Raw genomic sequence first — 26,529 nt, forward strand, 5'->3', positions numbered from 1 at the left:
ACGCTGTGTCCTGAGGGTATGCAATCCAGCTGCGGGGCAGGTAATCGTTCACTACATATAGGGGATGCTCACAAAGATGCAGCAAGACACCGCCCCCTGCCCAGCTCCGCTGTCCCTCCGCGGTCCCTCAAAGAGACCGTCGCTGGGGCACAGAAAGGGGGCTCGCGAGCCCCGCGGGGCTGAGTCTCCGGCAGGGGCCGCTGCAGCGGGGCAGGTGTGCCGGCCCACCGCGTCCCCGCTCCTCCCCTCCGCCCTCACGGCCCGCCCTGGCGCCAGTGCCGCCGCAGTCCCGCCTCCTGCAGGTGAGTCTCCGCGAGCACCCGGGGCTCCGCTGCCTTCCACCGCTCCAGCCGGTGCGCGGGAGACGTAAGCCCCCGGACCTCCGCGGGAGGGGGCGGGGCGGGGCGGAGGCGGGGCCGGCCGGCGCATGCGCGCTCCCCCCTTCCGGGGTCCTTGACGGGTGGGAGAGCGAGAGGGAGGGGAGCGGACCCCGCTTCTGCGGGAATTACCTGCGCCCCCAGTCGAGTCTCCCCGGGCTGGGCAGCGGCACGTGCGGAGCCCCGAGCCCGGGTGTTCTCCGAGCATAGCCTGCGGGCAGCTGCCGCCCGAGAGAAGAGGGAGGGGGCAGGAAGCGAGGTTCAAAGTCACGCGGCCGGAGCAGGTGGGCCTGGTAGGCCGCTGTGAAGGGGGAGCCGAGCCGAGCGTCCCGTCTGAGTGGAGCCAGTGTGGGTACTGGCAGCAGCCCGCGGGCTTTGATGATGGCGGCCGGGCTGCTGGCTGCGGGCTTGGGAGGAGGGGTCGGAACAGGGACCGAGTTGAAAGGACTTGCCGACGAGTCTGGCCAGAGTGTGAGCCGTGAGAGGGAGAGGGCAGGTTCAAGGAGAAGACGCCTAAGGCTTTGCGGGGAGAAGGTGTGGGGAGAGTTCGGAGCCCAGGCGTGGCGGAGTGAGGTGGGAGCCGTTTGTTGGGCATTGGACGGGGGATGCAGTCTGGAGCCTGGGAGGATGGGAGACCCAGGGAAGGAAGAGGAAAACCTGGAAGGCGTGGTTTTGGGAAACCAGAAGAAGGAAATGTTTGCTGGAGAGATGATCAAAGGGGTCAGAGGCTGGACATGGCCGAGGAGGAGGATCCAGACGGCCACTGGGTTTGGCAGGGTGGACCTTGGTCTCTGGTAACCTTGACGAGAGCAGTTGGTAGAGGGCAGAGCGGAGTGTGCGAGCGTTCGTAGCCAGGGACGGGTACAGAGCACTAACTTAGCTCAGAGGGAGTTCAAAAAGTATTTATTTGTGTAAGTTTTTGCACTTCCTGTTTTAAATCACTGTTTTTCCTGAAGTTTTTTTTTTTTTTAATCTCAAATTCCTGATACAACCTTTCATTTCATTTACTGTGTTTTTCAGAATTGGTAGGGTGCCACAGGGAGCATACAGACATTTTCCTTTTTTTTTCTAATTCAGTAGGTGATTTCAAAAGTCTGGTTAACCGGGGACTGTCATTCACCCAGAGTGGTGAATGTACTGCCAGAGGAATTTGCTTTTCCACTTGAACAGGGTTGTAAGCTTGTGGAAGGTAGAACCACTGGTCACCCTGACCCCCTTAGAAAAGCAAATGTTGGCACAGAAGATGCTTCCAGTAAATACTTTGTGAGAACATCTTGAAAATAGTCTTATGTTCTGAGCATTTCTAATCTTGAGAGTGCATTTTAGGTGGCACTGTTCAAAAACATGTAAACGTTTTATTTATTTATTTTAACGTTTTTTAAAAAATTTATTTTATTTATTTATTTTTATTTTATTTATTTATTTATTTATTATTTTTTAAATATTTTATTTGTTTAGTACCACAATGGGAGAGGGAGAACCAGACTCCCCGCTGAGCAGGGAGCCCTACGTGGGGGTCCATCCCAGGACGCTGAGATCATGACCTGAGCCAAAGGCAGACCCTTAACCAACTGAGCCACCCAAGTGCCCCAAACATTTTTGGAAGTATTTAATCTCTACTTTGCACATTCGATGAAGGACTTGCAGAACATCTTTTAAATTAATGGGACATTTAGCAAAACATTTCCCACATCCTTTAAAAAAAAATGTGAAATGTTCACTAATAAAACAGGAAATAGAATGGTTTTGTGAGACCAGAAATTTTCTGATTCTGATAGACGCAAAAAACTTAGAGTCTACAAATAATAAGTTAGTATGATAAAAGATTTGAAATACAAATAATGAATGTTTAGAAAGCATTTTAATTGTTATATAGTCCATGAGTGTATGGATACATGCATCTATATAATACATGTGTGTCATTAGACATAATTCACATAAGATGAGAACTAAAGCTGTTTTCCCAAGAAGTAGTTGGCAATTGCATTTCCTAGGCAGAAAATCTAGAAACTAGTGATTTTTGGAAATGTTGAAACATGAGCAAGTAAAACTTTTTCCTGCTTTATTATTTTGAGTTCAGTGTCAGGGTGGAAGTAATTTTATTACTCAATAATGAAAACATTTGAATAGAAAAACTTAGGTGGAAAATTAGTAACATTTTATCCAGATAATATATCCTAATCTGGTCAATCATACAATTAAAAATTCCCTAATATTCTCAAGTTTTTTTTTTTTAATTTTCTAGCGATTTTATTAAGTAATTTCTATACCCAACGTGGGGCTCAAGCTCTCAACCCCAAGATCCATAGTTGCCTACTCTACTGACTGAGCCAGCTCGGTACTCCAGTATTCTCAAATTTTTGACAACTGTTCATAATTAGCAACAAATTCAATACTCGTGCTCAAAACAGAATGAAGATTTGTCTTCATTTCATAGCAATTCAGTAGAAGACCCATCATTGAGACCCTCTTGCAGAAAAATTTAGACAAAGAGCAGTATCTCTAGCTGCTTTTTGTTGATGCCTCTGTTGATGGGATTTTAATTCCTTAAATTCTTTAAAGTTCTTAATGACTTAAAATCCTGCCTTCCTGTCTGAAAAAAATACAGCAGTTTATTCAGGAGTTATCTAGAAACCTTTGACAGGAAGTAGGAATGTTTGCAAACGTTTGAAAACCTACAGAAGAAAGAATTTTCTGGAACAAAGTGATGTCTCCAAATTTAAGTACTAGAAAGCAGCAATGGAATCAGACATCTTCATCTGTGAAAGAAATAGCTAAAGACATATATTAAGCTAAAAATGATTGCATAAATAACTTCAAGCAGTATGTAAGAAGGTTTTGGTCTAGTTAGGCAGTATTCAGTTTTCCCAGTTTTTATCTAGATGTGCAGGTTTAACAGTGATCCTCTATGACAGTATCTTAAAGCCTCAGATGGATCTGAGGTCCTCAAATGCATCTTTTCTTGATAATTACTGAAACCAGGTGATGGGAGCCTAAGAGTTCACTATGCCGGTCTATTTTTGTATATATTAAAAATTTCCCATAATTAAAAAAAAAAAAACTGTCATAATACCTCTCTTGTTCCTTACCGAGGTGTTTCAAATAATTAGTTTTTCCAGATAAATTGAAGTTTGTCAAAAGCCTGTGATGCCCATGCTGGTTGAAAATCATGCCAAGCCATTTTCCCCATGCATCCTTTCAAAAGGGCACTGAGGTGATCTTTGTGATGGTCCAACAATCGCTTTGTGGTCTGCAGGCTGCCCCCCAAGTCAGCTCACCTGGTCCCTCAGCAGCCAGTCAGCTAGGGACCTTTTTTGGTCTTCCCTTTGGCTCTGACCTGTGTTCATTCTCTGCAGAGAGCCTCCTGGCAGCCAGAGGGTCTTGTCCCACAAGGTTGTTCTGTAAACCAGAACTATAACTTTTTTTTTTCTAACCTACTCTCTTTTTCCCAATTCCAAACTTCTTATCTACTCTTTTTGATTACAGCAGAGACAAATATTGATGAAAATTTGTCAACATGCTTGCTTCTTGTTTTTAAGTGAGGTTTACTGAAATACAACTTAGGTGTTACGAAATTTCACCCTTCTTTTTATACAGTTCCATGAGTTTCTGAAAACACCACAAAATAACAACACAGAATTTTCCACTGCCTGAAAAAGTTCCCTGGCCCTCCCTGCCTCACCCCTCTCCTAGTCCCTGGAAACCATGGATATGATTTCTGGATGTGATTCTTGTACCTATAGTTTTGCTCTTTCATAATATCATATAAATGGTCTTAAATATGTGTGGGGTTTTGGTTCTGGCTTCTTTTGTTTAGCATAACGCTTTTCTTTATTTCTTACTGCTTTAAAATAATTTTTGGTTTACAGAAATGTTGCAAAAAGAGTACACAGAGTTCCCATATACTATTCATCCAGTTTCCCCTAAGATTAACATTTTACCAATCTAGAAAACAAGGATCTAAACCAGGACATTGACACCGACTATTGACATAGATTATTTGCTACTCGGTACTGTTCCCTAATTTTGCAGGTTTCATTCAAATTTTGCCACTTCTCCCACTAGTGTCCCTTTTCATGTCTTGTATCCAATCCAGATCCCACAGTGCATTTCCTTGTCATATCTCTTTAGTCTGCAACCTGGGACAAGTGCTCAGTCTTTATTTTTCATAAACTTGGTTAACTTTTTTTTGAAGAGTACTGGCCAATTTTGCTGGAGAATGCTTCCTCAATTGGAGTTTCTCTGATGTATTCTTAGTAGAACTAATGCATTTTGGGGGAGAATACAGAAGTGAGGTTTTGCCCTTCTCACTGTATCCTCTAAGGAAGTAGAGGAAGTCAGTGTGTCTTATTACTGGTGATGTTCATTTTGATCGCTCAGTTAAGGTAGGGTCTGCTAGGTTTTTCTTCTTTCAAGTTACTATTGCATGATACTTTAAAAATTCACCCATGTTTTTGTGTGTATTCGCAGTTTGCTCTTTCATTGTGGAATAGTATTTTGTCGTATGGATGAACCACAGTTCTTTTGTGTGGGGTTTTTCTTTTTTTCTTTAACCCCTTTATAAGTCGATGAACGTGTGGTTTGCTTCCGTATTTTCTGTCCTGGCGCTATGCCGTGGACCCTGGTGTTCTGTTGAACATAGTGTTCACAGAACACCGACATCAGACAAGGCTCCCCCATGACCACAGTGAATCAGCGTAAAAACAAGACAACTCCGTAATTAGGTCTGAACCCAGACAAAAACAAGAACATTTTCTAAACCACAAAAAATGACAAAACATCCTCCTCTCTTGGCTAGAAGCCCAACTCAAACCCTGTTTCACTCATTGTACTTTTTAGGTAAGACACGCTAGGATAACCAAGGTATCTTGTCTCCTGATGGCTTGTAGTCCATAAGGAAGCCTGCCCGCCAGGAAATCTCCCTCACCTCGCTAACCCAAGCCCCGATCCTGTAATAAATCCTTTCTGTCACTGTTCTGACACCCTGCACGTCTTCAAACTGCGGTTCTCTGTCCTTGCAACTTGCTCGACCACGGGTGTTTGTGATCTTTAGCTGGAGAACGTGGACGCTGTAAACAACGTACAAACACATGTATTGAAAATCTCTGCTGCTTCTCAAGTCTCTAACATCTTATTTCCCACCCCACCTTCAACCCTTTTTACTAATTAATTGGGAATTTCCCCCCTTTTTAATGCAAATGCAGATAAGTACTATGGTATATACTTCTACCTCCTTCCCTTTCTCTTACAAAACACGGTTTGCATCTGGCTTTTCCCCCCTCAACATTTATTCTGGAAATGACTGTCAAGGTTCTAGAGAATGTCTTTGGGTGCCTGGCTGGGTCACTCAGTAGATCATGCAATTCTTGATCTTGGGGTTGTATTTTCAAGCCCTATGCTGGGCGTAGAGCTTACATTAAAAAAAAAAAAAAAAAAAAAAGTGAAAAAATTAAAGGTTAGAGAGAAGGTCTTTATTATTATTTTTTTTTTTATTTTAAACATGTGACATCTGCACAGTGGAATGCTTTGTGGAGTGAACCTGACTTGTCACTAATAGGTTTTTAAAAAAATTTTTATTTGTTTTATTTATTTTTCATTTTTTCATTTTTTTTTGTAAGAGGTTTTTCAGCCTTGTCTTCCAGACATTTATTTTAACTTCTCTCAATATCCTCTACCCTGTGGATACCTGCTGTCACTTCTGAAGTCAGTGAGCTGTCTGCTTATAAATACTGAATTAGCCAGCAAATCACACTGAATCACTTTGTTCATTTGTTTTTTTTTTAATTGTAGTAAAATATACATAACCTAAAAATTTACGATTTTTAGGGGGACAGTTCTGTAGTGTTAAGTCCATTCACATTGTTGCATAACCAATCTCCAGAACTCTCATCTCACAGAACTGAAACCCTATGCCCATTTAAAAAAAACTTTTTTTTTTTTTTTTTGCCCATTTTATTTTTAAACGAACTTATACTTCACATGCAGGAAAATTAACCCTTTTTTTAGTGTGGTGTTCTGTGGATTTTGACAGACATGATTGTGTAGATTTTTGGTAAATGTGTTATTTTTCTGTTTTCTAGATCTACAGACCTTTAATTCTGAGTTCTTACAACAATTTACCCACCAAATAGAAGTCAGCCCTACCAATTACCCTGTTGGTGTCATTGATCCAAATATTGACTGTTTTTCTTTCATAAAATTCCTCAGGGATGGATCAAAATTTACTAAATGTGTTTGAAGTCACAGGTTCCTTTGACTTGATGTATTCTAGATCTTATTTGTTGTCATAGGACAAACATGTCTTCTCTGCCTGGCTCCATTTTCAGAATTTACATTCTCATAGAAACTGTATTTTGGCCAAAAATTGAGAAGACATACCTTTTTCTTACCTTTTTCATACCTTTTAAGAAGTAGCAGAACTCGTTTTTTCAAGTGATTTTTCGCATCTCATGCCTTCCCCAGCCTGTAAGGTAGTGTTTCCCAAACTTGAGCATTCATCAGAATCAATGGGGACAGACGTGGGCCCCAGCTGCAAAGTTTCTGATTCAGTGGGTTTGGGGTAGAGCCCCTGACCTTGCATTTCTAACAAGATCTCAAGGGTTGCCAACCAAGGCTGCTGGTGGTATGGGGACCAGAGTTTGGGAACCACTGCCCCAGGGCGCCTGGGAAACCGTTGGTTTAGAAGAGGAATACCATCCCTATCTGTTACTCATGATTTTTGTAAAGGGCATCCTTACATATATATGTACAACTACAAGCTGATTCTGTTTGTTTCTGTGGTTTTTTCCTAAAGCCCAACTCAGGAATTAGTGCCACAAAGAAAACCTGATGCAACCTCTTCAGATCCTTCCCCGCCGATTACTTTCCGGGCTATACTGTGGACTGAAATCTCCAGCCTCCTCTGGAACCCGGATTTGCCCAACAATGGCTCGACCAAGTTCAAGTAGGTCTTCTTCAGCCTGCCACCCCTTGTCTCTGGTAGAATGTGAAGAACCTGAGAGTTCCTGCACTTTGAGGGGGAATGTGTATAGTGGAGTGGGTCCTGGGCAAGATTTTAGAGAAAGCCACACCGGTGTTCTCCTCTCAGGCAAACCCCTTGCAGGATAGGTCTGAGATCATCTCTCTGTGGTCAAGTTGAAGTCCTTTGGAAACATTTTATTGCTTCTCCCAGAATATTTGCATTCAAGCTTCTCACATGGGATTTGTCTTTTTATTATTTTTATTTTCTTAAAAATTTTATTTATTCATTTAAATTTATTCATTTGAATTCATTTATTCATTTGAGAGACAGAGACAGAGAGAGCACAGGCAGAGGAGCGGCAGAGGGAGAGGGAAAAGCAGGCTTCCGGCTGAGCAGGGAGCCCGACACGGGACTTGATCCTAGGACCTGGAGACCATGACCTGAGCCGCAGGCAGATGCTTAACCCTCTGAGCAACCCAGGTGCCCCCAGATTTGTCTTTTAAAGCCCTCCCCTCTCAGCAAGAGGGGAGAGCTGGAGTTTGTCCTCCCGGGTAATACTGAGTTAATGTTCTACCGTGCCTATAGGATTCCTATCTCTACCAGGGCCATTAGTCTATAGTGAATTCAGAGCCTAACAGATTTGTATAATAAAGGGTCTTCGGTGGGCCTATGAGACTTGCTTTAGGATGGTATTGAAAGGCCAAGCTCACCTCTTTTTGCCTGTTTTTCAAAATCTGGATAACTTTTTCTAATACCGCAATCATGCTCAGACGTAGCAGCTCCTCCTTCCATTTTGCCCAAGCTCAGGGACGACAAACAACCGAATTCTTTGGTATTGCTGGCTGTGGAGAACAGGGCAGGCTGTTCGAGGCTAAGTGTGTGCCTGACTTCCACCCAGAGCGGGCTGTCTGGGTTTGGAACTGCAATACGTATGAGTGTTTTCCCTTAGTAGTTGGGAAATGCCTTTTTTTCTTTTCTTCTTCTTCTCCCCACCCTCTTCTTCTTAAAGATTTTCTACTACATTAACGTTCTTATATTTACAACCCATTTCCAAGAACCAAACCTGAGTTGACCTTTTTGTTTCTAAAAGTTGCTTAGAATGAGATCTTAATAGAGGCCACTCTGACCTAGGACCTATTCCTCAGTAGGATGATGGAGTTTACATTTCAGATTTAAAAAAAAAAAAATAGGTGGTTAGGGCTAGGGAAAGCTTTATAGGTGAATTTCAAAGTCCTTGAGGACATTTGTAGGGTTTGAAGCCGGGAGTCACACACATAGACCCTGGTCAAGTACTTGTACCTTTTCTTATTAAGAATCTTGTTCTTTTACGAGATTCGATCAGACTGCACACTCCAATCTGCCCAGACTGGGTTTCTTTTTTCGAATTCTTCCTGGTGGGACAGCTTTAGTGTCACACTGGCCTATCTCCAAAGGGGATGTAAGCATGGGCGGAGCTTTGCCATGGCTGGCGCATGGTTGGGCCGGTTATGGCCCAAGGACAAGGGTGTAGTGTGCCTGCACCCATCTTCAGTCCTTTAGGACTTACACTGCCGGAATCCTGATCCCAGGGAGCTTCAAGAATGTGGTGGGAGAGGGAGTTGGAGCCTCTGCTTCTTTGTCTCTCAGAGTCTGCTTTTACTCCCTGTGCCTTCTTACCAGCAGCCAGACAAGAGGGGAAGGGGAGAAGGGGTGGGGCCTTTATTAAGATTCACAGTCATGGGCCAGTCATGGAAGTGACTCTGAGCTTACGAGGATGAGGCCTCAGAAGGGAGGAGGTCCCCTGGGAGACCGACAGGATCTGTCTTACCAGCTCAGGGTACAAGGTGAAGTCACGTTCCCGTTTATATCTGAGTTTATCGTCCCTCCGCCCCCATCCCGCTGTCTCTCCTGTTTCCCATCCTGCCTGTCCTGGGTTCCATCTCTCGGGATGCTCATTTATTCTGGGGATTCTCCTTGGTTGCCATTGCCTCCGGGGGGCTAGGGGGGAACCAGAAAACCTGCTGCATCAGCTGAAGAATCACTCGTATTTTTGCCAAAATCTGCAGTGCGTTAGCATAGGTTAGAGGATGTCTATGTCAGGGCCACGGGCAACACCACTGTGGCATTTGCTTCTCCCAGAGGAGGGCAGAAGAGGGAGTCTCTTCTCCTGGCAGCTATACTCAGCTCTGTACTCTTGGGCCTGGCCTGCTGGGGCCGTAGCACTTACGTAGCCCCCAAATGAGGGCCTGCAGAGCCACAGTGCCTGGGAAAGAAGGGTGTCGCTCAGCCTTGGCCTACGCGAATCTCTGTCACCCGGGAGGAACAATGGCATTTCCAAGTCTAGCTCCTCATTCTGAACCAGGGATGAGGACACTGGTTGCAGGGGCAGATTCTACATTATACTCCATGTACAGTGCTTGGCGCAGAGCCTGCGGCACAGGGAGCCCTCAGTAAATGGTGGTTGCTGCCCCTGATGGCCAGAGAGCAAGTGGGACAATGCCCGCAGATGCAGAACTAGGCGCTCCATCCCAGGCAGCCAGCCACGGTCTGCGACCATCGTTACCTGCCGTCACCGTATTCTCTGTGTTCAACTCTCTTCTGTTACCCCAAGTCTCTGGTGACGTCTTGTTGAAGGGTCCAACTCTTAGTTGAGTTGTAAGGAGAAGGTTACGTGTCCAGGTTTGGAGCAGAGCATCTGTTCACAGGGGAGGGGTTCTCACTCTCACCTTGTAATGATGCCAAAGGAAGCGGAAATTAGCAAGATCCCCAAAGGGAACAGGATTTGGGAAGGAAGGGAAGGTTTCGGAGTCCGGTGGGCATGAGGTTAACTGGCCCCTCCCCGCCCCCCAATAGTAGCTTGTTTTTACTGTTAGGAAGAGGATGCTTTCCCATCCATTAGCTTTTAAAAATCTTTGTAGCAGCCTGTTCTCAGGAAAACTCTATCGAGCACATCAAACAGCCAGAAAAGCAGAGGGCCAGTTGTTTCCATCACTTCTCACAGGTGGATGGACGGGAGGTGGAGCTGAGTGTCAAAGCCAATGGCGTGTGTCCTGCTTCTTTAAGATGCTACACAGTCCATCAGGCCGCAGGGATGGCATCTTCATGGTACAGGAATGATTTTTTTAAAGATTTGTATCTATTTTATTTTATTTTTTTTATTTTTATTATTTTTTTTAGAGATGTATTTATTGTAGAGAGAGAGAGAGCATGAGTGAGAAGAGGGAGGGAGAGAGAATCTCAAGCAGATGCCACGCTCAGTGTGGAGCCTGATGAAGGTCTTGATCTCTCGACCCTGAGATCATAACCTGAGCCAAAATCAAGAGTCGGACACTCGACTAACTGAACCACCCAGGTGCCCCTGGTACAGGAATGATTTTTATTTGAAGATCCTAAAATATCATTTCATGGAAGGTCATGTCAAAATATGAACAACTGATACAGGATATAAATGTCCACATGGTACACGGGACTTAGGAAGATTTTATTCTCTCTTTAGATATGGCTGATTTTCGGAAGCTTTTTGTGAAAGCAAAGCACATAGTCATCCTTTCAGGCGCTGGCATTAGTGCTGAGAGCGGAGTCCCAACTTTCCGAGGAGCCGGGGGCTACTGGAGAAGATGGCAAGCTCAGGTGAGCCATGTTTCCGGAACACCGCGGGGTTCTTCTGAATGAATCCATGGCAGAGCCTGACTTGAGGCCCCATGTGTGTCGTGGGAGGCGAAGTTCTGGAATTAACCACGACTCTCCCTTCTTGGTTACTTCGGCATCAGTACAAATTGTGTATGATTAAGGTTTCAGATGTAAGCGAAGCTGCCACTTTCCTTACTTTCTAGATCTGTATAGATTGTATTTATTCACATAACAATTTAAATTTCTTCCAGTAATTAAAGTGGAGTTGGAGAAATCTTGGTTATCATAGTTAATCACGTTTCTACAGATATTGAAAGTCAGGATTATACTTTTTTTAAAGATTTTATTTACTTATTTGAGAGAGAGAGAGTGAGAGAGAGCATGAGAGGGGAGAAGGTCTGAGGGAGAAGCAGACTCTCCATGGAGCTGAGAGCCCAACTCGGAACTCAATCCGGGACTCCGGGATCATGACCTGAGCTGAAGGCAGTCACTTAACCAACTGAGCCACCCAGCTACCCAGGATTATACATTTTTTTAAAGTTCCTGTGTACTTTTCATTTTTTTTAAAAGATTTTATTTATTTATTTGAGAGAGGAAGAGAGAGCACGAGCAGGGTGAGGGGCAGATGGAGAAGCAGACTCCCTGCTGAGCAGGGAGCCCTAAGTGGGCCTCGATCGTGGGACCCTGGACCATGACCTGAGCCGAGGGCAAATATTTAACCAACAGAGCCCCCCAGGCACCCCTGAACCTCTCATATTTAAAACCACAGTTGCACTGTTGAGGCTTAGGGTTTCACATTTAGAACTTTATATGAAGGCCGTTAGAACGAAACTTCTATGGGTATGGACTTTTTAAAAATTCAGTTTGTATTAAGGCAAACAAGTAAATTAAATAAAATTCAGTTTGTATTGAGGTATACAAGGTATTGACCCTTGAACAGCACAGGTGTGAATTATCTGGGTCCACTGACACATGGAGTTTTTTTCTATATATATTATAAAACTTTTTAAAGAGATTGGAAACAGTTTGAAAAAACTCACAAATGAGCTGTGTAACCTTGAACTATCTAAAAATCTAAGAAAAAGGTATGTCACAAATGCGTGAAATATATGTAGATACTAGTCTGTTTTTATCATTTACTGCCTTACAGATTTATTGCAGAAAGTTAAAATTTATCAAAACTTACGCACACAGTGGTATCATTCCAAGGCTAGAGACATGTAAACAAATGTCACGATGCGGCATTAAATCATAATTACATAAACCGAACTACCAGAATGGTTCCGTAGCTGCCTCCAGTTGCTGCTGTGCTGAGCTCAAATGTTGCCGGCCTCCGCTTGAGATACGGTGTGACACTTGTCATCTCCATGTGAGCCGTTTGTCCCTCCAGTAAACTTCGTATTGTAGGAAAGAGTGATCTCTTGGGGTTCTCGTTTATTTTTCCATTGTGGATAGTGCAGTACAGTCAACCCTGAATCATACCGTGCTGGGGGGGCCCTGCAAAGTGCCAGTAGTGATATAGGAAACGCTCCTAAGAAGCAGAGGAGAGTCATGACATCACAAGAAAAGGTTGAATTACTTGATGTGACCTGTGGGGTGGGGTCTGCGGCTGTGGTTGCCCACCACTGCAAGATAAATGAACCCAGTAAGGTTCATTGGGAAAAAAAAGAAAAGCAAATTCATGAAGTCATTGCCGTAGCTACACCAGCAGGTGCAATGACCTGCCCTTTTTGTGAAATGCACTTTTAAAAATTCTTTATTAATTATTTTTATTAACATATAATTTATTATTTGCCCCAGAGGTAAATGGTCTGTGATTATTTAGGCTTACACACTTCACAGCACTCGCCATATTGTGAAATGCATTTTTTAAAAAAATTATTTATTTGACAGAGAGAGAGATCACAAGCAGGCAGAGAGGCAGGCAGAGAGAGAGGAGGAAGCAGGCTCCCTGCTGAGCGGAGAGCCCGATGCGGGGCTCGATCCCAGGACCCTGAGATCATGACCTGAGCTGAAGGCAGAGGCCTAACACACTGAGCCACCCAGGTGCCCCGTGAAATGCATTTTTATCTCTTCCTGAAAATGCAGCTTTGATGCTGGTTCGGGATTGCTATAAGAAAGGTACACCCATACACTCTAAGGTGATTTGAGAAAGAGCAAACTTACAGCAGAAAGAAGGTAAAGGATCTAAAGCTGGAGAATTCAGGGCCAGCAAAAGATGGTTGGATAATCTTAGAAAGAGGTTTGGATTTAAAAAAAAAAAAAAAAGCCAAGTTAATAGAAGTAGCTTCTACCAACCAAGAGGCAGCAGATCAGTTCCCAGGTACCATTAAGAAGATCGCTTTGGAGAGAGTGTGTCTGCCTGAACAGGGTTTTAATACAGACACAGGTGCCCCATTCTGGGGGAGAAAATGCTACAAAGGATGTTGATTAGTAAGAAACAGAAGTGATGGCTGGGATTTAAGGCAAGAAGAGAAAGGCCAATTCTGCGGTTTGATAGAAATGCACTCTGGTTTCTGATCAGGGCAGCCCTTATCTATAAAGCTGATAACCCCCGAGTTTTGAAGGGAAAAGAGAAATACCAGCTGCTAATCCTTTGGTTGTACAAGAAGGCCTGGACTGCAAGAATCCTGTTTCTGGATGGGTCCTGTTGATGAAGTACCTTGCCAGTAAGGGGACTGCCTTTTAACATTCCTTTGAAATTGGATGACGCCCCCGGCCACCCAGAAGCCCAGGAGTTCAACATTGAAGTCGTCAAACTGGTCTACTTGCCTCTCAAACACATCGTCTCTAATTCAGCCTATATTTCAGGGGGTCATAAGGACTGCTAAGGCTCATGACACACAGTGCTCTAAGGGAAAGGATTGCCAGTGCTGTTGAAGGGAACTCCGGCAGAGAGAACATCGTGAAAGTCTGCAAGGATTACACCAGTAAAGATGCAATTGTTGTTAGAGACAAAGCTGCTAAAACCGTAAAGCCCAGAACAACAAATTCCTGCAGGAGAAAACTGCTTCCCGATGTTGTGCGTGACTTCTCAGGATTTACAAAACAGGCAATCAAGGAAGCCATGAAAAAGACCGTGGGTGTGGCAGAAAAGGTGGGGGACTAAGGGCTTTAAGACTGGGGCCTTGGGAGCACCTGGGCGGCTGAGTCAGTGAAGCATCCCACTCGTGGTTTCAGCTCAGGTCGTGATCTCAGGGTGATGAGATCGAGCCCCGCATTGGGCTCCTCGCTCAGTGGGGGGTCCGCTTGAGATTCCGTCCCTCTGCCCCTCCCCCGCACATGCACAGGGTCCCTCTCTGTCTCTCTAGAATAAATAAATCTTTAAAAAAAGAAAAAAGATTTAGATCTTGGAGAAATTCAAGCGCTAGCAGACACCACGGCAGAGGAATGAACAGAAGATGACTCGATGAAGACGATAGCTTCTGAACCAGTGCCAGACAGAGCAGGGAGGACTTGGAAGCCTCACAGAAGGCAAAGGGACAGTAGATGGCCTGGCAGAAGGGTTCCAACAATCTAGGAGGACTTCTGACTTCTTTTCTGACATGGGCTCAGGCACTGACACTAAGGCAAATGGTGGAAGAAGGCTTGGTACCATATGGAACCATTTTCAGAGAAAGGAGACGGCGAAGAAGCCGGGCCGAAGTTTCAGTGTATTTCTGTAAAGTTACGCTCGGTGTGCCTGCCTCCCCTCCCACCGCCTCTGCGGCTTCCGCCCACCGGACAGCAGGACCAGCCCCTCGTCCTCCTCAGCCCTCTCAGCATGAAGGCAGCAGGGCTGAAGACTCGGTGCTGGTCCACTTCATGAGTCAAAAATAAGGATCGTGCCATATACTTGACGCGCTGGTCCGTCGCGCATGCGTGTGCGTAAACGTGAGACTCTAACAACCGTCTGGCAAGAAGCCGTGTCATCCCCATCACCGGCATCACCTAAGAACGCGTTGTGTATGTCACAAGCCAGACTTGGATGGAAGCAGCCAGCTTACCCTCACACAGGCGTAAAGCGAGTAATATTTAATATAAAATTAATAATGTGTCCCTTTTCTTACTGTTCTACGACTTTGCGTTCAAAGAATTGCGCTACGGTGCAGTCAGCCTCTCTTTCTCCCAAATGGAGAAGCTGTATCAACCCATCATCACAGGTAGGTGGTTTTTAAAAAACTGTAACAGTGTTTCTAATACTGCACGACAAATATGACCATAATACCGAATATGCCGTAAAGATACCATAACCGTTCACGGGCGAACAGACAAGCTGCCTTGAAGCGAGGTTACCCACTATACCAGGTGCCAGAAAGCCAGCCTCTTCGTTAGCAGCATGTGAATTTTCACACATAGATAAATAGGAATTTTTTTCACCTTATCTTTTTTTTTTTTTTTTTTGATGTCTGCTGTTAGTAATATGTATAACGTCTACAGTGTTTTGTATCCTGTATAAGAATATTGATGTAGGCACTGACAGATGGTTCCTGCTGTAAAGGGACACTGTGCTTTTGGGGTCGATCCCTACTGGACAGCACCATCCATGTATGTTCTCTTAGGATTTTCATGACATTTTTTCTAGTATGCTCTATCGTAAGAATATAGAATCTTTTACGTATGACATATGAAATACATGCTCTTTGACGGTTTCTGTTCTCGGTAAGGCTTTCTGTTGACAGGAGGTTATTCATAGTAAAGTTGGAGAATCAAAAGGTGCACACAAGGGTTTTTTTTTTTTTTAGGATTTTATTTATTTATTTATTTGACAGAGAGAGAGACAGAGATCACAAGCAGGCAGAGAGGCAGGCAGAGGCAGAGAGAGAAGCAGGCTCCCCACTGAGCAAGGAGCCTGATGTGGGGCTTGATCCCAGGACCCTGAGATTATGACCTGAGCCAAAGGCAGCGGCTCAACCCACTGAACCACCCAGGCGCCCCGGTACACAAAAGATTTTTGACCACACAGAGGTCGGTGCCCTTAAGCCCCACGTCGTTCAAGGATTAACTGTACGTACAATAAAACTCACCACTTTGAAGTGTACCATTCAATCCATTTTAACAGGTGGAGCCACCACCCACCATCCTGGGCCCAGAATGTACTTTTGGCCTTAGGCACTCTGCTTCCCCTCAGCCCCCGGCCTAGGAAATCCCTAGTATTGGAATGTGGAAGGTTCTGTCTGTTTTATCCATTGCTCTGTCCCCAGCTCCCAGAACTCTGGCACATGGAAGTGCTTGCTAGACTTTTTTTGGCTGAACGAAGGCCACCGTAAATAGTTACTTCAGTACGTGAATTCCAAATTTAGGAGGTAGCTTTTTGTTAATGAAGGGTTAGTGAACTTTTCCTGCCCTATTAAGTGCATTAGGCTGTCAACGTGTGGGATGTTTTCTCGCCTCTCTTGCCCTCCAGCCTATGGAGGTAGGGGTGGGCATCACCGCCTTAAAGGTGAAGGAGGGGAGGAAGGAGTGCAGAGGGCCATCAGGGTCCCATTAGAGAGGGGCCACACAGAGCAGTCTCCTAATTAGAGAAGCTCAGTGGGTGCTTCCAGAAGAGAGAGGCAGTCAGTGGTGTCAAAGCAGCTCAGAGTTTGTGGGGAAGCAAAGAAGTCCATAGACTGTGTCTGACACCACCGTGTTCCAAGGACACACGTGGACATGCTCCGTGGCACCCGAAAACTGCTTCAGGCCACTCACGTTCTGCATAGAGGGCAGGACGTAGATGCGGATAATCCACAACATACACATTTGCTCCCTATTGACTCCCCAAGTGAAGGCTGACTCTACTGCCGGATAGAAGGGTGACCTTTACAGTCAAACAAAATGCATAATACCATTACTGCCACCATCGAGATATAGACTATTTCTTTTTTTAAAAAAGATTTTAGTTATTTATTTGAGAGAAAGAGAGAGAGACAGAGACAGCCCAAGTAGGGGGAGAGGCAGAAGCAGACTCTCCACTGAGCAGGGAGCCCAACGTGGGGATTGATCTCAGGACACCGGGATCATAACGTGAGCCACAGGCAGACGCTTAACCAACTGAACCCCCCAGGACCCCAAGATACAGATTATTTCAGTCATTGCCAGAGGTTCCCCTGTGGCCTTTCCCACTGGCTGGCAGCCCCAGACAACAACGACGCTCCTCTCTTTTTTGCTGTGGATGAGATTTGTTCATCCTAGAAGAGGAATCATGCTTTAAAAATATATTTTATATATTCTGTTAATATATATCCTGTTTTTTATATGCATAGTTGTGTGTATGCGTGTAGCTCTACTTACTGTTATAAAAAACTAAGTTCGTCAACTACGGCCATTATACCTCAAGCAGGCACTTTGCATTTTGCTTTTTTTCCTGGATAAATGAATCGACTTCCTATATTGTGGGGCTCCATGAAAAAGCGGCTTCAACCTGAATCATTTTCCTACAGATTGCTTGACTTCCTGTCCATAACTTCCTTGCCTGGAATGGAACAGGTGGCAATATCCCCGCCTTGGAAGTGGAGAAGTTAAAGCCGGTTTCCCGACGGTCCCTCATTAGTCCCAGGTCTGGGACTCAGGCTGGCCCCGGGCCCCTGTCCCGATCTGTCGCACCGCGTGGGCCTCTGGCAGCTGCATTCCAGCTTGCTCCCTCCAGAAGCTGCCTGCTTCCGTGTCCCAGAGCATTAGTGCATCCTGGCCTCTGTCTCTGACTCCCGCCTCTTCTCTCCCCCCACTCCTAGGACCTGGCCACCCCACAGGCCTTTGCACGAAACCCTTCCCTGGTGTGGGAGTTCTACCACTACCGGCGGGAGGTCATGCTGAGCAAGGAGCCGAACCCGGGGCACCTTGCCATTGCTGAATGTGAGGCTCGGCTGCGCGAGCAGGGCCGACGGGTCATGGTCATCACTCAGAACATCGATGAGCTGCACCGCAGGGCTGGCACCAAGAACCTTCTGGAAATCCATGGTGAGGGGGCCCTCATGTGGGGAGGGGAACCAGACTTCAAACAATAAGTCCTGCATTTCCCTCCAGGGACCCACTGAATCGGAATCTGCATTTTTTTTTAAAGATTTTATTTATTTATTTGACAGAGACAGATCACAAGTAGGCAGAAGGGCAGGCAATGGTAGGGAGTGGGGAGCAGGTTCCCCGCTGAGCAGCGAGCCCGATGCGGGGCTCGATCCCAGGACCCTGAGATCATGACCGGAGCCGAAAGCAGAGGCCCAGACCACTGAGCTACCCAGGCTCCCCCGGAATCTGCATTTTGATGAGATGCCCAGGGGTCTGGTGTGTGTATTGCACAGTGGCGGTGCCTAGCCGGGCTGAGGGGAAATGGGAGGCTGGGGAAACTCCTTTAGCAGCAGGGGCCCAGGGACGATGCTGGCATTCCCTAGGGGGTAGCTGTTTACCTTCCCTTTGTCCCCAGTTGGCTCTCTCCCCGAGGCTGGGCTTCGTTCAGCTGGTGAGCACTTAGGGAAGCTGCCAGATCAGTGACCTTCACTGTAGCCAGCCCACCAAGTTTGTCTTATATCCTGTCTGGCTTCCCTCCTCTGCCCTTGATGACATCTTCCTTTTCCCTCGCGTCCTCTTTCATCTTCTCTCCCTGCTTGGGGCTCACCAAAAAATCTAATAAATTGATTCATACAAGGGCATAAATGGGTATGCAAAATTTCTTCCCAAGGGCATTTGTGTTTAAGAGCCTACAAAACTTCCTTCCCAAGGAACGCATTTCTAATTGTGGAATTTCCAGAAGCAGTGACACCATGGGGAATGTTGCTGGTTTCTGTGGCTATGCAGTGAAGTTGCCCATTTTTGCCTGGGATAATGGTGGTGAAGCAGCCTTCACTTGGGTCCTGTCTCACTTTTGTGTCCCAGCAGTAGCTGGCCACCCACTGACTGGGTGCCTTGTTGGCACGTTCTTCTACAGGGTCTGTCCATGTGGCTTGTTTCTGTGCGGGTGCAGAATGCAGGTGATGTCCCTTGCCAGGTATAAATGTATCAAGTGGGGATGTTAACACCTCTCAGAGTTGTTTCAAGGATTAAAGAAGATAATATGTGCATTAGTTGCAACATTGGGGGTTTAATTTAGGTAAAAACAAAAGAAAGCCCTGTCTTCCATCAAACTAAAGATGCCACCACTTTTAAGATGCATCATGCCCAAGACAGGACTCAAACTCACAACCCCAAGACCAGGACCTGAGCTGAGATTGGACGCTCTACCACCTGATCGCCCCCCCTCCCCAGGAGCCCCAAGATACATCACATTTTTAATGTGACCCTTACAAAGAGAATAGTCTACCCAAACCATGATGTTTTATTATCCCTTAGAATTGTTACTTTGTAGTTACAGAAACAGTTTGTTCAAACTTACTTGGACACAGTTTTATTTTATTTATTTATTTATTTTTATTTTGTTCTGTTAGCCACCATACAAATTAGTTTTTGATGTCGTGTTCCATGATTCATTGTTTGCATCTAACACCCAGTGCTCCATGCAGTCTGTACCCTCAATACCTACTATGGGGCCAGCCCATCCCCCTTCCCCGCCCCTCTAAAACTCTCCATTTGTTTCCCGGAGTCCATAGTCTCTCATTGTTCGACTATCATTCTGATTTCTCCTCTTTCATTTTTGCCTTCTCCTAATGTCCTCCATGCCATTCCTTATGCTTCACAAATAAGTGAAACCATGTGATAATTGACCCTCTCTCTGCTTGACTTATTTCTCTTAGCATAATCTCCTCCAGTCCTGTCCATGTTGATACAAAAGTTGGGTATTCATCCTTTCTGATGGCTGAGTAATATTCCATTGTATATATGGACCATATCTTCTTTATCCATTTGTCTGTCAAAGGGCATCTTGGCTCTTTCCACAGTTTGGCGATTGTGGACATTGCTGCTATGAACATTGGGGTGCACATGGCCCTTCTTTTCACTACATCTCTATCTTTGGAGTAAATACCCAGTAGTGCAATTGCTGGGTCATAGAGTAGCTCTATTTTTAATTTTCTGAAGAAACTCCGTACTGTTTTCCAGAGCAGCTGCACCAACTTGCATTCCCAACAACAGTGTAAGAGGGTTCCCCTTTCTCCACATCCTCTCCAACACTTGCTGTTTACTGTCCTATTCATTTTGGCCATTCTAACTGGTGTAAGGTGGTATCTCAATGTGGTTTTGATTTGAATCTCCCTGATGAGCCAATGATGATGAACATTTTTTCATGTGTCTGTTAGCCTTTTGTGTGTCGTCTTTGGAGAAGTGTCTGTTCATTGTCTGTTCATGTCTTCTGCCCATTTTTTAACTTGATTATCTGTTTTTTTGTGTGTTGAGTTTAAGAAGTTCTTTATAGATCTTGGATATCAGCCCTTTGTCTGTACTGTCATTTCCAAGTATCTTCTCCCATTCCGTGGGTTGCCTCTTTGTTTTGTTGACTATTTCCTTTGCTGTGCAGAAGCTTTTTATCTTTCTGGGAAAATTGGACAGCTATATACAGAAGAACGAAACTGGACTGTCCTCTTCTACCATACACAAAGATAAACTCTAAGTGGATGAAAGACCTCGATGTAAGACAGGAATCCATCAAAATCCCAGATAAGAACATAGGCAATAACCTCGTTGACATTGGCCACAGCAACTTCTTTCAAGACAAGTCTCCTTAGACACTGTTTTAGAAACTATATCACACTTGTGCATATAAAATACAAAAGGGCACCTGGGTGGCTCAGTCTGTTGAGCTTCTGTCTTTGGCTTGGCAGTGATCCTGGGGTTCTAAAATCGAGCCCCGCATCGGGCTCCCTGCTCAGCGGGGAGCCTGCTTCTCCCTTTGCCTCTGCTGCTGCCCATGCTTGTGCTCACTCTCTCCCTCTCTCTTTAGCAAAAATAAAATCTTAAAAAAAAAAACAACCCACAAAATACGAGTGAATTAAAGTGGGCAGGTATGCCTCACGAGCCAGCTCGTTGGCTTCTCTTGCAAACAACTCCAAGGCATTGTGACACCGTGTGTTCCTTGCTCTGTGCCATCCAGAGTATCTGTGACGCAGCGTTCCCAAAAAGGCTGCTCCTCTCTTGTCTCCAGCTTCCCTTCTAAGCTGCTGACACTCGTCCTGCAGAGTCCAGTCCCGGGCCTCTCTGGCTCTTACCCAAATGTGTCCATGGAAGGTGGAAGGGTTCTGGACAACAGCCAGAACTCTTTGTCCTCCTCACATGGTCCTTCAGTGGTTCTTTGGCTGAAACAGCCGGGGCTGGCCTTTGTTCCATCAGGCCCCCGAGACTACCGGATTAGGTACCATGATTGGGCCAGTCTGGAGCCGGGGCCTAAGCTTGTATCTTGGGATGGGATGGACAGCTCCTTCCGCTCAGCATGGGGAAGAAGAGAAATGGCTCCCCGAGGAGGGAATGCTGGACGGAATGGAGGGACACACGTCCACCCTGGCGTGTGGCGGGCTCAGTGCGGCGCTGGATGCAAGGCGAACATCTGGTGAATTACGGTCACGTTACCGGCTCCTCAAGAAATGGTCACTGGTTTTAACAATTATTGGCTTATGTACTAGTAGATTTATGTATTCACGGAGCTGCTTTTGTATAAAAGTCAAAATTTGTTAGGTCGAAATGAAAAGTTTGCAAATACATCCAAGGTAGGGAACCTTTATCAACCATGTACTTGGTAAACCACGCCCTTGGGTTCACTGTGGCTTCATGTGCCCTAACGACCACTTCAAATGCAGCTGCGCATTGAGGTCATTCAGGAGCCGCTTCATCGTGGAGTAAGGGATTTTATGTCTCTCCCTTCCGGATTGCAGGGTCCAGGAGGCAGGTGCCCTCGGCTGGCTTAGGACCGCTGCCTGCCTTTGTGTTTCCCTCGAAACCTAGGGCAGCCCCATTTGCTAACGTGGACCCATAAAAACTCAGTTATTTTATATCACATCAAAGAGAAAATGGCTGTTGATTATACTAAACTCTGGTCTCATTTAATTTGTGTTTTTCAGGTAGCTTATTTAAAACCCGCTGTACCTCTTGTGGCATTGTGGCTGAGAATTACAAGAGTCCCATTTGTGCAGCTTTATCAGGGAAAGGGTAATTATACTGCTTTCCGGGACGAGTGTGTGTTGTTTTCTCTTTTCAGTTGAACATAAATGTAAGGAAATTGAACGGTAGCCTAGGATTCCCATGGATATTTGTGAAAAACAAGACTAGACACAGTACAGTCATCTGATAAAAGAAATATCTTGCTTGGGGCACCTGGGTGGCTCAGTGGGTTAAGCCTCTGCCTTCAGCTCAGGTCATGATCTCAGGGTCCTGGGATCGAGCCCCACATCGGGCTCTCTGCTCAGCGGGGAGCCTGCTTCCCCCTCTCTCTCTGCCTGCTTGTGATCTCTGTCAAATAAATAAATAAAAATCTTAAAAAAAAAAAAAAAGAAATACCTTGCTCAAAGTTTACAATGCTAAGTAAAAACCACAGGACCTAACTGTTACCACATATGATCCCAGCACACACACACACACACACACACACACACACACACACACTCACACACCCTTCATGTTGATATATCTATATACAGGTAAAAAATACAATGAAATATTAACAGTGATTATCAAGAATGGTGGGATTATAGGAAATTTTGATTTCTTCTTTACCACTCTCTAGACTTCTCTAACAATTCTGTGATGAACATGTACTATTATTATAATTAAGGGGAAAAAATAAGAATATACTTGGAATATTGAGAAAAATTTTACCTGGCCATTTTAAGTCAGTATAAATCATAAAAGCAATATATTAATACATATCAGGGTGGAAGAGTCAAATCATGATGACGTATACGATGCATGTCATGAAACTCCCATTGGCTTCCCGGTGGCTCACCCCCTCCCCACATGCAGATTCTTTCTCTTGAGTAAAACCTCCAGTGGCTAATTGTTTGTTGTCTGTCCTTCTTGGGCCCCTCTAAGTCAGCATGTACTAATTATAGGTTTTGAACTGTATGCTGCCGGGAAAATATGCAGATTTATTGGGTTATATTATCTCTTTGTTCTTTGATTATACCAATGACATTGTTTCCTTTCTAATACCGTTTGCTTCAGTGCTCCAGACCCCGAAGCTCAAGATGCCGGAATCCCAGTGGAGAAACTTCCCCGGTGGGTAAAACAACATTGATCCATGTTTGGTTTCCCAGAGTGTAAAAAAAAAAAGAAAGAAAGGAATCAAAATCTAAGTTCATTTTGTGAGGTGCCTCTTAATTTTTTTTTTAAAGATTGTTTATTTGAGAGAGAGTCAGCATACATGAGCGCAGGGAGGGGCAGAGGCAGAGGGAGAGGCAGGCTCCTGGCTGAGCTCAGAGCCTGATGTGGGACTCGATCCCAGGACCCTGAGATCATGGCCAGAGCTGAAGGCAGGCACTTAACCAACTGAGCCACCCAGGTGCTCTGTGAGGTGCTTCTTTTAACCTTTAGGTGCCAGTGCAGAAACCAGCCCTGACCTATGAGGCCAATAGTGAAAGGGCAAAGGTGAACCAAAGCAGGGTGAGAACTCCTTTCTGGTCTCTTTTTGCTTGTGTTGTGGTGGGAGAATTTGAGGTCTGGGAGGTTTCTGGAGCTGGTAGGCTGCAGATACATATCTGGTGTATGTAAAGCGTATTATCTTCATCCTTCTTGTCATCATCAGTGTTATCAATCCAGGGGAAAAGGAGGTAGTAAAAAAGGTCTTGAGAAGGTGAAATTACAGGACCAGACAGGATTTTCACATTACGATAAACCCTGGAGAGACTTTTTTCTCTCAGGTTTCCCAAAACAGATGTTACCACAGTGGTTCCTAAAGTGTTTCATAGAGCACTAGATCCATGCGACGTTGATAGGCATTACTTGAAAAAAAAATTATGTGCTCCAATAAATACAGAAACCACAGATTAAACAAAGAGTAAATTTGCGTTCCTGTGGGACTTCTCAGAGCATTTAATATGTGAAGTACACTGTTCCTCCTTAAAAAGTGGTTATAATATATTAATATTTTACCAGCTTATTTAACTACAGAACCCTTTTTATGATTCTTAGTCAGGATTTTTATTACCGAATTCTAAAGTTTGATATAAAACAATGGGGAACCCTGAGCAGTTCTTGGGGAGATTATTAAGATGAAAAAGATGTTTGGGGGATTATTTTAGAAGGTTTATATAAGATGACCTAGAGGTAGGAGGGAGTGAAAAATGAGAAGGTTTTGGCAATGGACCCTGGAGAACTTGGCTGTGGTCAGGGCAAGAAAAAGGTGAATCTGGGGAAACAGGAAAGGAGGTCATTGATGAGACCAGCTGGTGGTTGGGGTGTTAGAGACAGGTCTGAGCCTGGTTCCACCCAGGCAGCCACACCGATGCGTGTGGTGAAGTAGCTGGGAAAGAGAAAGCTGCTGTGCAAACCGCATATCCAGGGGCATCTGGGTGGCTCAGTTGGTTAAGCGGCTGCCTTCCGCTCAGGTCATGATCCCAGGGTCCTGAGATCAAGTCCTGCGTGGGGCTCCTTGCTTAGTGGGGAGTCTGCTTCTCCCTCTCCCTCTGCCTCTCCCCCAGCTTGTATGCTTCTCTACCTCTCTCTCTCTGACAAATAAATAAACAATCTTTAAAAAAAAATCCAGCTGTGTCAATGTTGGAGATCAGTTGGCTTTCTCCGAGCTTCGCGGATCAGGCAGCATCCCATCTCACAGACAGAAAGGCGCTCCAAGGAGCCACACACAGTGGAAGACTCTTATAGGCCAAAGGAGGCAGGGCGAGGAAGTTTTTCTGGCAAGGAGGAAACTGTTTCAGACGAGGTCACCTTCCTTCAGGGGACCCGGGGGTGTTTCAGTGGCTTACTCTGCTAGTGCTGACCGGGTGGTTCCATGCTGACTGGTGAGAGGTCACATTCCCTGGAGAGTCTGAAGCTACAGGTTAGGTAGTAAGTTCTGGTTTGCTGATGTGGGGCTTAGCACAAGGGACTCCATTTTGGGCCTCTTAATCTTTTGAAACACTGTTTAGAAAGGGAGTGTGAAGGTTGGCCAAAATACATGTGTCAACACATGAGCCCCGTGCATCTAGACAAAATAAAAACTTGATGAGGGCCGTTAAAATGAGTAATTTCTATCCAGGATAAGCTCACATGGTCTGGTAGGGGAGGAACAGAGGATAAGAAGGATCAGAGCCACCCAACTGGACAGCCTGGTTTTGGAGTAGCCCCTAGCCGTCCTGTGACCCACCTAGGCAGACCTGGCAGGGCAGGTGTTGGGGTTGGGTGAAGGACGATGTTCTTACAGGTGCGAAGAGGCCGGGTGCGGGGGTCTGCTGCGACCCCATGTGGTGTGGTTTGGAGAAAACCTGGATCCTGCCATTCTGGAAGAAGTTGACAGAGAGCTGAACCTCTGTGACTTGTGTCTAGTGGTAGGTCATTCCCTTCCCCAATCCTTGAGATTTTCTGGAACACCAGGACTGGGGTGGAGTTTGGTATTTCTTTCCTCCCTCCCTCCTTCCCCCTCCTCCCTTCCTTCTCTGTTCCCTTTCCTTCCTTCCCCCTCCGAATTTCTGTCTTGAGAGGTCTTGTGGTACCCTACAGAAAAACGAAGAAACAAAGAATACGAATTGATCTTAAATGCACAACTATGCAAGACCGTGTCGTAGGCTTCATGAAACCTCTTTCCACCAAAAAAAAAAAAAAAGCATGTTATTACTTCTGATTTTGAAAGTACTACATGCTCATTATTAAATTTGAGAAAATACAAACAAGTACAAAATTGTGAAGAGGAAATTCGAAATCCCCAATAACTCTACCATCCAGAAATAGCCACAGTTAGCATTTTAGTATATTTCTTCTCTAGATCAGAAGTGAGAAACTGCGGCCTGTGGGCCAGATCTGGGCCGCCACTTGTTTTTGTAAATAAAGTTTTATTGGAACACAGCCATATCCATTCTTCTGGGTCATCTCCTGCTGCCTTCACACTCTATCGGCAGAGTTGACTCTTTGTGAGGGAGACTCTGGCTTACAAAGCCTAAAAAAATTACTATCCGGCCCTTTCCTTGCCCGTTCCTGGGTTAGACATTTTCTTATGCAGATGTATACATATAGTTTAAAATTCAAAAATGGCTTCAGATTATATGCTCTGTTTTTTTAAAATTCTATCATACTTTGTATTTTTTTTTCTGAAAATATGTTCCCATCTTAAAAGTAACGTAGAGAATTGAAATAGGAATTTAGTTCTATAATTTCTGCATTTAAATGAACCAGGATCATTTATAGATGGGAGGAGTCATCTACCAATATTTAAATCAAAAATATTTTTTATGCTCTGTTTTGAAACAACTTTACACACATGTATTCCTTGTCAGTCCGTTCACAAATCCGCATCATCTTTTAACTCGTTGCATGGTGTCCTGTTGCTTGATATAAAAGGAGATATTTAACGAGTTCTCTGTTTTTGGACATTTAGGCCATTTCCATTTTTATATTTTAAATAATGTTAGGGTGAATTGTCGTAGACATAACTTCTTAGCATGTTCTTCAGATCCTTTCCTTAGGACACATTTTCCTAGAAGTGGAATTAATTGGACAAAGGGTATGCGTATTTCAGAATTTCTAGAACGTGTCTTTAGAAGCAGAAGGATTTTCTCATGGATT

The 26,529-nt window shown here is 44.9% G+C and overlaps 1 protein-coding gene across 4 annotated transcripts in view; it reads left to right on the forward strand.

The window, feature by feature from the left end:
• Positions 1 to 438: 438 nt before the first annotated feature.
• SIRT5 (sirtuin 5) overlaps positions 439 to 26,529 on the forward strand; it is a 36,852-nt gene continuing 10,761 nt past the window's right edge. Inside the window, exons 1-7 of one of the 4 annotated variants that reach the window (XM_032861589.1) lie at positions 439 to 670; positions 7,171 to 7,320; positions 10,814 to 10,947; positions 17,640 to 17,865; positions 21,882 to 21,969; positions 22,981 to 23,034; positions 25,175 to 25,298. In XM_032861589.1, coding sequence (XP_032717480.1) covers positions 7,206 to 7,320; positions 10,814 to 10,947; positions 17,640 to 17,865; positions 21,882 to 21,969; positions 22,981 to 23,034; positions 25,175 to 25,298 — 741 coding nt within the window. In that variant the 5' untranslated portion in view covers positions 439 to 670; positions 7,171 to 7,205. Of the gene's footprint in view, positions 671 to 778; positions 951 to 7,170; positions 7,321 to 10,813; positions 10,948 to 17,639; positions 17,866 to 21,881; positions 21,970 to 22,980; positions 23,035 to 25,174; positions 25,299 to 26,529 lie in introns of those variants that run through there. The other 3 variants (XM_032861588.1, XM_032861592.1, XM_032861591.1) reach the window with 3 other exon arrangements.

The sequence above is a fragment of the Lontra canadensis genome, unplaced genomic scaffold, assembly GCF_010015895.1.
Source record: "Lontra canadensis isolate GAN:19392208 unplaced genomic scaffold, GSC_riverotter_1.0 scaffold21, whole genome shotgun sequence".
Taxonomy (NCBI): domain Eukaryota; kingdom Metazoa; phylum Chordata; class Mammalia; order Carnivora; family Mustelidae; genus Lontra; species Lontra canadensis.